Genomic DNA, 10,827 nt, shown 5'->3' with positions numbered 1-10,827 from the left:
GCTTGGAGTGGGGCCCTGTCCCTCCGGCTGCTCGGCCGCAGGGTGCCGGGGCTGGCACGGGCCCCGCGCTCGCGGTACATTCAATGTGGAAGGCTCCAGAGTGCGAGGCAGCGAGGCACACGTGCACACACACGCACACACACACACCTGCACGCACACCCACACACGCACGCACGCACAACACACGCACAGGCACCTGGTACGCTCGGCAGGTGCCTGCCCCAGCGCCAGGGCTCGGGCTCCAGCGCCTGCCTCCGTCCTAGCGCTGCCTATGGGGACATGGGGGCGTGCTCACCCCCAGCCCCGGAGTGGGGGACAGTGTGTTCGTGGGTGCTTACAAGCCTCAGGGCGACCATCCCTCAGACCCTTCCCAACTTACCTCCAGTCCTGGACCATCACCCCTCGCCTTGGGTCTGTGAGAGGGGCGCAGGGACACGCGCGGTGCCGGGGCTGCGCCGACAGCCCCAGGGAGGTGTCCTGCGGGTCACACACAGGGATGTGTTCAGGTCATAGATATCATACACAGAGTTGGTCATGGCTAGAATGCAGCTGTGGCTTCTATGGGCAGCCGGGGAGGCCAGGGGGCAGCGGGGCTTCGCCGCGGGGAGCGGGCGACAGGGTCAGACTTTGGTCGGAGACGACACACCCGGGGGCTCAGCCCAGTGACCCCGCGGTGGGGAGAGGGCACAGCAGCCCCAGGCTCACCCTCGGCAGCTGCCCCGCTCTGCAGCGGGCGGCAGGAGGGACCGGGGAGCGGGGCTGGCGCCGTGGCGGGGGCGGCAGCCGGCGGCGCGGCCGTGGCCCTCACCCGGCGGCGCAGGGCGGACGCGAGGTGAGCTGGGGCTCCCCGCCGCCGCCCCTCCGGCGCGCGTGTCCCCGTGCCCGGCGCGGAGGTCACAAGTTGGAAGACAGCCTGGACTTGGCCGGGTCCGTGTCGGGCGTGCTGGACGCCGAATCCTTGCGGGCCGCCGCCGAGTCCTGCGGCAGGGCGGGCGGCGGTGTCAGCCCCGAGCCCGTGGGCGCCGGGTGGGCCGGGGCCCCCCGTGAGGGTGCCTGGGCCCGCAGCCCGGCCGGAGGGCCCGGGCCCGGCGAGGCGGCGGCCGGGCCCCCTCCGATGGAGGTGCTGGACTCGCGGGCGGAGGCCGGGGGGCTCTGGGTGCTGCCGGCCGCCAGCCCGTGGGGCAGCGAGGGCTGCGAGGCCGAGAGGGGCCGCGAATCCTGGCTGAGGCTGCTGGTGTGCAGCGCCTGTGTGCTCTTGTGGGCGGCCAGGCGCTGGGGCGAGCTGGGCGCTGGCTGCTGGCTGAGGGACAGCTGGGAGCCCAGCGGCCCGGGGGCGCCTCCGTAGGCGAACGTCCGGCTGGCCAGCGGGCTTTGGGATGGCGGGCTGGCCGCGGCCGCGGCGAAGGCGCTGGTGGAGGCGGGCAGGGCCGTGGGCTGCGCCGGGTCCTGCGAGGGCGAGGGGTTGGCGTGGGGCACGGGGGGCTGCGGCTGCGGCGGGGGGCTCTGCTGCAGCAGGACGGGGGACACGGCGAAGGGGCTGGGCACGGCCTGGGCGTACTGCAAGCGGCGCATCATGCGGGGCGAGCCCAGCGCCATGGAGCCCACCAGCGGGCTGGCCATCTGCGGGCAGAAGCTCATGGCGACGGCTTGCTGGAGGGTGGCGATGGCAGAGGTGACCTGGGGCTGGACGGGGCTGTACATGGCCGTGTGCTGCTGCAGCTCCGCCTGCTGCACCATCTCCCGGTCGTACTTGACGATCTCCTGGATGATCTCGTTCTCCTGGTTGTTGAAGACACCTGAGTTGAGGTCGTGCTGCACTTTGTGGAGCAGGATCGAGTTCTTCTTCCCTACAGGGAGAAGGCCAGGAGAGGAAGCACCGTGAGACCCTGTACTGGTGCTGCTGGTTCCCATGGGGACCACAGCTGCCCCCTTTGCCAAGACACCCCCTCTGCCCCCCAGGTCCCCCTGTGTCCTACCGATGCGGTCGAGACGGTCGATGGCCACAGTCTCAAAGGCCCGTCTCATCATGGGGTACTCCTCCAGCACCTCGTTGAAGTTGTCCACTGAGAGTGAGTAGAGGCGGCAGTAGGTATCTGCACGGACACTGGCCGTGCGCCGGCCACGGGTCAGCAAGCAGATCTCTGGGGGAAAAACACCAGAGCCAAGGTCAGAACTCCACCATCGAGGACAAAACAGGGCAGGCCAGGAGCAGGGTGTGAGAACCAGCACGCAGTGGGTGCCCTGGGACAGCAGAGGTGTCCCAGTGACTCTCACAGACCCGCAAGGGGACCCAGGCTCAGTCCTGCCAGCGCTCACCCCCAAAGTAGGAGCCGTCGGAGAGTTTCATCTCCTTGTTGCCCTTGGTGAGGATGCTGACCACGCCGTGCTGGATGAAGTACATCTTCTTGCCAATGGTGCCCTCTCGGATGATGTAGTCGCCCGGCTGGAACACCTCAAACTTCAGCTTGGTCAGCATGGCCGTGACAAAGTTGGGGTCGGCGTTGGCAAACAGCGGCATTGAGGCCACCAGCTTGCGGCAGTTGAAGTTCACGATTTCCTGTGGGGAAATGGGTGAGCCCAGGAAGATGGGACATGCTTCCCCAGGGATACACTCCCCACCCCAATCTCATGGACACTCTGGCATGCAGATTGTGCATGGACACGCTCCCACACGGAGTTGCAAAGCTGCAGCAAGAGATGTTCGACCCCAAGCATGGCAGGAGCTGGTGGGACCCACAGCAAGGAGCAGAGGATCCCTTCCCTTGGCAGGTGGGGTAATCCCCATCCTCCTCCCAGCTCTCCAGCCCTCACCTCACGCAGGGGCTCGTTGAGCTCCCCCAGGATACTGTCCTCATCAAACATCTTGCCCTGGTAGCGATGCTCGTAGTAGTCGTGGATCTTCTGGCGGAAGTCAGCAGGCAGCTTGTGGAAGGACATGTACTGCTCCACCTGCTTGTACTGTGGGAAGAGCTGCTGTCAGCTGGGACCCTGCACCCACATCCCCACTCCATGGCGTTGGTCCCACTGCACCACCCCACTCCTGCTCCTGATTGGGAACCCTCACCCTCCATGGCTACAAGTCCAGGAGGGGAACAAAGCTGTGACCCCATCCAGCGCAGCCCTACCTTCTCCTGGTACTGGCGCCGGGAGGAGTCCAGCGACTGGATGAGGGCGGTGGCGTGGCCGATGAACATGGCGTAGCAGGTGGCCCCCACGATCATGCTGAGCATGGTCAGCCAGATGTCCGTCATGCTCTCGGGCGCCTGCTTCCCGTAGCCGATGCACAGCATGTGGCTCATGGACTTGAAGAGGGCGAAGGAGTACAGCTCACTCCAGGAGTCGTTCTGCAGTGACAGGGACAACAGCTCAGCCATGCATGCGTGTGTGTGTGTGTGTGTGTGTGTGAGAGCATTGCTCGAGGGCCCTGGCTCACGCCTGGCCACAGTCCCAGTTCTCTCGCAGCAATAGGAATTTGTTGAAAAGCAAACTTTTCAAACTTTCCAAACTCCCCCGGGAAGGAGAAGGGTGAGACAGGCAGGGGAGGAAGAGGAGGAAGCCAGGCGGAACAAAGCAGAGATGGAAATTTGATGAAACAGGATGAGACAGACAGGGGAAAAGGGCCATTTGCAGGAGGCTGCAGGGCTGAGAGGCAGCAATTAGAAACAGGAGCCATTATTTATTAATAGCAGCTTTGTGGCTAATGAGCAGGAGAAAGCGGCAGGGGATGGGGCCAAGAGCCCCATGTCAGCATATTCCTCCCACCCTGATCAATCCCCTGCTCCAGGTCCTGTGACACCTCATCAGGGTGACACCAGCATCTGGGGCCGGGTGCTCCGTGCACCATGGGGCACCACAGCCCTGGCCCATGGGGGATGGCATCTCCTGGGGCTGGAGGATGGAGGATGGATGACGTGGGGATGGGTGGGAGCCCCGGGGAGCGGGCAGGAGCACGGTGTGGGGCAGATGGAACTCACCACCATCCCGTTGATGGACACCCAACAGTTCTGGGGGAAATCCTGCAGCATGGGCACCAGGAACTGGAGGCAGCCGTCCCAGTGGCAGAGCAGCAGCATCATCCCAATGAGGTTGATGATCCTCATCACCGCGCTGGCCAGGTCGTAGGTCATGTGGAAGATCTGTGGGTGGGTGGCATGGCAGGAGGTGAGCGTGGGGACTGTCCCCCAGTGCCCAGCCCTGCTCAGGGCACCGACCTGCATGGTCTCAGCTGGAAGAGGCTCCTGTGGCTGGCCTGGCTCTGGCCTCGAGGTGGCTGTGCTCCACCTGCCTATTTATAGCCGGCGGGTGCCGCCGCGCTGCCGCCCGGGGAGCGCTAATGGCAGCGAGCCTTGACGAGGATCAGGGAGACACAAATACTCTGGGCACTGAGGAGGGAGCAGGGCATGGGCCAGAGCCACGCAGCAAAGCTGAGCATGTCCCCTCAAAGCAGGGTGGACCCTCAAAGCTGGAGGCTCCAGAGGGCTGGGGGTCCTGCTGTCCTCCCCAGTGCTCCCCAAGCTCCTGGTGGGGTAAGGAGCCAGGAGGCACTGAGCTGGGCAGGGGGACAGGGTCCTACTGCTGGCAGAGCAGGGGATGGTGTGCCAGCATGTGCCAGCCATGCTGGGTGTTATATCACAGCTCAGGGATGCCCCAAACCCTCCAGGGTGGATCACAGCCACCCACCGACCCCACACACAGCCCCACAGGTCCTCTGCACCCTGCCAGCTTGTCAGGGAACCACTGCACTCCAGCTGCCCCTCTCTGCAGCCATCCAGCTGCTGCCGGAGGCTCCCAGAGCAGGTCCTCACCTCCTCCCACTGGTGGATGTAGCGGATGAGCCGCGAGAGGCGGAGCAGCCGCAGCAGGCTGAGGATCTTGGTGAATCGCACGATGCGGAGGGCGCGGGCCGTCTTATAGACCTCCGAGTCTATGCCCTTCTCCACAATGAGGAAAACGTAGTCCACAGGGATGGAGGAGACAAAATCCACCACAAACCAGGTCTTGAGGTACTTCTTCTTGATCTTCTCGGGGTCCAGGATGATTTCTGTGTTGTCCTCAATGACAATCCCGGTCCGGAAGTTGAGCACCAGGTCCATCAGGAAGAAGGTGTCAGAGACCACGTTGAACACGATCCAGGGGGCCGTGGTCTCCTCCTTGAAGAAGGTAATGCCCACGGGGATGATGATCAGGTTGCCAACCATGAAGAGCAGCATCGTGAAGTCCCAATAAAATCTGGGGAGCGAGAAGATGTTGGGGGATGTCACCAGAGTCCCCTCCATGCCAAGGGGACCCAGCCACCGTGCCATGCCCTAAGGGACCTGTCCACTGGGCTACTGTCACTCTAATGCCACCTCAGCCACAGGAACCCCCTGTTCTCCCCAGAGACCACATCCTACTCCCCACTCTCCAAACTGCCCCCAGAGTGATCTTGCAGCGAGCAGAGCCCCTGATTGAGGCAGAGGATGGGACTGAGGGCTTCTGCTGGTCTGATTTGGCCGCGACAGCAGGTGCTGGGGGAGGGGACGATGATGGCACCAAGCACCAGAAGGGGACATGCTCCAGCTGAGCTACCCGGGGGCATCCCTTGGGCTGGGGACCCCCAAACAACCGGCAGTGCTCAAGCTCGCAGCACCCCCTGAGAGCATCCGAGAGCCCTGGGAGCAGCCCCCTCTTTCTGCGCTCCCAAAGCGGGGACCCAAGGACAGGGGACAGTCCCTGGGGACAGCCAGAGCCACCTCACCCCGGCGCCACCCTGGGCCAGGCTGGCTCGCTGTTCGGGGATGCCCGCTGGGGTCTGCCCGTGGGCCCCGCAGCGCGGGGGCGGTGGAAGGAGCCGCCGCGGCTCCGGTGCAGCGGAGCACGTACGGCTGCAGCTGGCGGCGGCAGCGCCCGCAGCCCCGGGCAGACGCGAGGGCCGTGGGGGGGTGGGCGGCCGCCTCCGCCCCTGGCCATGCCTGGGCTCCGCTGCTCCTCCGCCCCCTCCTGCCTCACCCCATCCTTGTCCCCTTCCTCCTCGTCCCCCTCTCCCGGGCCACCGATGACCTTTCTGAGCATCTGCAAGGTCACAGCGGCTCCGTCACGGCAGGATGACGCGGAGGACACCTCGGCCCTGCCTCGCCTGGTGGGGGGCAGGAGAGTGGGGGGATCCCCCTCGGTGCCACGTTCACAGACACGCAGGACCCTCGCCCACGCGTCCTGCTCAGCCCACCCTGGGAGCTGCAGGATGATGGGCGGGGGATGCCATGGCCACGCTGTGCCCTGGGGGATGATCAGGGGACGAGGGGACAAGGAGGAAACCCCCACGCACACAGGAGGGGGCGATGGGCCAGGTCCCCACCCCCCCACTGCGCAGACTAGCGCAGGACCAGAAGGAGCTGAGCATCCCAGCTCCTGACCTTTCTCCAATGACACCTTCCTCATGTGAGACATTGCCGTGGCAACCGTGAGTGATGTCACTGCTGCAAAACGATGACTTCACACCAGGGCGGTCCCCAAGGTACCCTCGGCAGAGGAGCTGTGCCCCCCCTGCACCCCTACACCGAGCTCTGGCTGCTGGCACCAAAGAGGCCCAGCTGGACCCCTGGGCTCCCACGCACGGCACGACCTCCCAGGGATGCTGAAATCAGCAGAGCTGCTGTGGGGCTGGATCTGTCCCTAAACCCCCTGGCAGCTCCGGCTCAGACTGACCCTGCTGCGCTGCGTGGGTCCCACAGGGGCATTAGCCATGCAAAGCTGCGAAGAACAAAGATTAAATAACCACGCCAGCTGGGCAAAACTCCCCTCTGGCTCCAATCCCTCTGCAATCTGGCTGAGCCAGGGCAGAATTCGCCCTGTGGAGAAAGATAAACTGCTCCTGATCCCCCACTGCACACAAGTGACCCTGTGCGATCGCCCCGGGGAGCAGCGTGCGATGCCAACGCTTGCTTCCTTGGAAGGTTCATGTGCATAGAAAAAAGATCCAATCCAGGCTACTAAAAATATCTGAAAACAAATTAATCAGGATCCTCGACACCCCTCCCTCGCTTCTGACCCAATTGTACGACAGCACTGATGACAGGAGATGCCCAAAGCCCCTGCGAGAGGCGGCTGCCACCTTCCTGCTCCATCACCCGCCCAAGGCCTGGCACAGCGGTGCTGCTCTGAGGTCCTGGGCAAGGTAAGAGTGGGACCAAGCCCTAGAGGGGGGCTGTATGTATGCCAGAATGGTCCCTGCTTAACTCCATTGGCAGCACTCAGGGCTCCAGGGAATGCCAGGGATGATCCAGCTACTCCTGTCTGTGCTGATCCCATGGGACAGACACCCGCTTGGGCAGAGCTCCTTTAGACCCCCCTCTGCCCCTGAGGTCGGAGCCCTTTGGCTCTGATGGGGCCCAGATGCCAGCCAGGCTGCCTGGTGGGCAGGAGCAGCACGGGATCAGTGGAAGATCTGTGTGGGATTGGTGCAGGATTGAGGCAGGATCGGCACTTTGCAAACTCGCACTAAATACTCATATTCTAAAAATGAGAGTGCTGTGAGAAGTGGGCTGTGGAGCCAAGGCAGAAGTTTGCCCAAGCTGATGAGCAGTGGTGGCCAACACACAGATCCCAGTACAGCCAGTTGTGATGAATGACTGGTGCCCTCTCCCCTGGAAAAGCCTTTTACCCCGGGGGAAGAGGGAAGGGGGTGTAAAGGCTTTGCAAACTGCTCAAGGACCCAAACCTTCACCATCCCCCAAGTCGGTCACAGCCTGTCCTCCCCTTGAGGTGGCTTTCAGCAGCTGACGCTGCAGAGGGAGGGGCCCAGCTCCCAACACCCTCACCAGAGGGAATGGGAACTCCAGCACCAGAGCTGTCACACACAGCGGGAGCAGGAGCAGCTGGTGAGCCCCTTCCCTCTGCTCAGGAGCACCATCCAGGCAGAGGGAAAGCCCCTGGAAGCATTTAAACCTGGGTGAGGAAGGCTCCAGGCAAACAACACCAGGGAGGTGCTCTGGCTGCATCTTTGCCCCTGATTCACATGCAGGAACGGCTCTTGCAACAGAAAATCATCATCAGTGAGAACCTCCTGCTCGGCTCCAGTCCCAGCCCAGCCTGGAGTAACCCCTGAGCAGCCCCTTGGTGGTCACAGGGTGATGGGCACTGCCACCACTTCCAAACCTGCAGCTCCTGCAGCTCCCAAGCAGGTGCCCCAGGGCAGGTGCAGAAACCTCAAAAGAAGCAATGAAAGAGTTGGTGTGGCTTGGCTGCTCCTCCAGAGATCAGAAGGGGCAAAGTCAGTGACAATCATTGCCCAGCACCCAAAAGGAGGTGGCCCTGCTCCAGCACACACTTACAAGGTCTCTTTGATCAGATTTGCAGCTCAGGATCTCACCAGCCGCCCTGATTGCTTCCTCATCATTCAATATTTATGTAAACAGCAACTTTGGTTCCTGGAGCAAATCTGCCCTAAATTGTGTGTGAACGAAGGCAGCACCATGGCCATGAGAAGCCAGGATTGCTAAACAACCCTGATTATGAAATGATGTCACAGATGGGAAATTATTTTCTCCTAAGATGGGAAATGGGTTTTGCAGGGCAAACACGACCAGGTCACGCTCCATTATCATTAGTGGATAAATGCTTTTTTGATTACTTTAAGGCAGGACAACACGGGAGGGAGGCACTCACATCCCCAACGGGCACAGGCAGAGCGGGTTCCTCAGCCCAGCCTGGCGTGGGCTGATCCTGTTCCTGTGCACGGTTGTGGAGCTGGAGGATGCCATGGCTCTGCCTGCAGCTCCTCCCCACTGGGCAGGGAACTCTCCTACGCCACTTCCAGCATCAAAACACAGGCAGCCACTCTGCCCCAATGGGTTTCAAGTCTCGATAGCGGTTCCAGGAGGATGAAGCCCGTGCAGGGCAGGACAGCCAGGGTGACTCCCCAAGGTCACTCCAGCACCCACCTGCCTGCTGCAAGCACCAGTCCAGGGAGTGATGCTGCTGCACTCTGGAGAATCCTCTGAGGCCTCAAGCCCACTGCAGGCTCACTGGAGGGAGATCCCCGCTCTTGGCAGCACCGTGGGCTCTGCCACCAGCACCACGGCTCTGCCAGCTCAGAGAAGCAGGGCAGGCTCTGCCCCGGTGCAGGTATGGGGGTCACCCCACTCCCAGCCTCCCCCAACATCCCACAGCTGCTGAGGGTGAGGAGGAGCACAGGGAGTGAGGAAGGGTGAAATCCCCCTGCTCAGCAGCCCCCAGGGTCCACCTGGCACTGCCACCTCTGCTCTGTCACGGCAGGGACAGTGGAGCTCCCTCCGCCACAGGACTGGCAGTGGCCGGGCAGGGTGACCAATTCTCACCCCAAACCTGCAGCAGAACCCAGTGCCCAGCCCGTGAGATGAAGAGGGGGCTTCACTGGGTTCCCATGGAAGATTCCCAGGGTGGAAGGGCTCAAACCCCTGTGCAGGAAGTCGGCCCTGAGGGGTGCCCAAAGGCCTCCAACTGCTCCTCTGGAAGATGCCAGAGCAGCCCAGGAGCAGCACACGAGGGTGAAAGCAGGAGGTGAAGGTGCTGGTCCCTGCCCTGAGCCGATGACCACCTCACCTGCCTCAGGGACCCCCAGCCCACGGGGACCCACCAGTGTCAGCAGTGAACTGAACCTGAGCTCTGCCTCGGGGGGATCCCCCACTCAGGCACCCAGCAAACCCTCCCTCGAGCCACCCCAAACCTCTCACCAGCACAGCAGCACAATGACTTGGGGCTGAGCCCCTCGGCCCCCCCAGCCCCTGGCCAAAGGCTCCTCCAGCCCCTTCGAGGTCTCTGGACCAGGGTCCTCCCAGTGCTGGCTCAGCAGCAGCGCCAGCAGGGGCTCGGCCTCCCCATCCCTGCAGGATCCCCCAGCCAGCGCAGCCATCCCTCCCGGTAGCTTTCACACGACTCGGGAGGCATTTGCCACTCCGGAGCTCGCCAAGGCTCAGGGGATGGGAAGGAGATGGAGCTGCAGAGCCTTTCTCCCGGGTCTGTCATTCCTCGCCCGGCAGACACACAGGCTGGATCTTGGGGACTCTCAGGAGCCAGAAGAATCCCCCTCAAAGCGGCTGAACCCCAGGGACAGAATCAGGCCTCCTTGGGGGAGGGGGGAGCCTTCACAACGCTCTGCCAGACAGCGGCAAAGCACGTCCCCCTGCCCAGCCCCAGCCCTGCCCAGGGAGGGGGACACCGAACCCCGGGGAGCTCCGGGGACAGAGCCAAGGCCCGGTGGGGCTCAGGAGGGCCGAGCCGAGCCGAACCTGCCGAGGCCCCGAGAAGGACAAGGGGACGAGGGGATGCCCTTGCTCAGGCACCGCGAGGTCTCCCGGCATCCCCGGAGCGGCGCTGACTGCGCTGGGGAGGGGGATGCCCGGCTCGTCCCCTCCCGCGCCCGCCGGCGGCTCAAGGTGCCCTCGGCCCGGCCGCACCGGCAGCCCCGCTCCCGGCCCGGCCCCGCGGGATGCGGCCCAACCCCGCGGGTACCCCCGCACCTGAAGTCGCTGTAGGGATGGATGATCCAGGCCCCCGCCGACTTGACGCGCTCCTGCTCCCGCTCCACCGCCTTCTGCGAGCCGAACATCCGCAGCGAGAACTTGTTGACGCCGGGCTGGAGCATCGCCCCGAACTGCCGCTGCATGAAGCTGGCCTGGCTCCCGCGGACCTCCTCGGCCGCATCCTCGCTCGCCCCCTCCTCGGCCGCCTTGGCCCCGCCGGGGGATGCGCCGCCGCCGCCACAGGAGAAGGAGACCTTGGGCTCGCGGGGCGGCTCCGGGCCGGGGCTGCGCGGCGCTTCCCCGCGGCGGCACTCGCCGTTCGGGGACCCCTTCCCTCCGCGGCCCCGCG

General features: G+C 63.9%; 1 protein-coding gene across 1 annotated transcript; it reads right to left on the bottom strand.

Annotated features, from left to right (window-relative positions):
• Positions 1 to 762: 762 nt before the first annotated feature.
• Positions 763 to 10,827, bottom strand: HCN2 (hyperpolarization activated cyclic nucleotide gated potassium and sodium channel 2). The gene is made up of 8 exons (XM_041481845.1): positions 10,476 to 10,827; positions 4,806 to 5,229; positions 3,975 to 4,136; positions 3,126 to 3,344; positions 2,812 to 2,958; positions 2,317 to 2,557; positions 1,977 to 2,141; positions 763 to 1,847 (listed from the first exon to the last, which is right to left on the bottom strand). Exons 1-8 carry the CDS (start codon positions 10,619 to 10,621, stop codon positions 895 to 897), a joined length of 2,457 nt encoding a protein of 818 aa, XP_041337779.1. The 5' UTR covers positions 10,622 to 10,827; the 3' UTR covers positions 763 to 894.

The sequence above is a fragment of the Pyrgilauda ruficollis genome, unplaced genomic scaffold (genome assembly GCF_017590135.1).
Source record: "Pyrgilauda ruficollis isolate IOZ18807 unplaced genomic scaffold, ASM1759013v1 scaffold115, whole genome shotgun sequence".
Taxonomy (NCBI): domain Eukaryota; kingdom Metazoa; phylum Chordata; class Aves; order Passeriformes; family Passeridae; genus Pyrgilauda; species Pyrgilauda ruficollis.
Note: the sequence above shows the minus strand (reverse complement) of the source record. Positions and strands in the feature narration are given on the sequence as shown.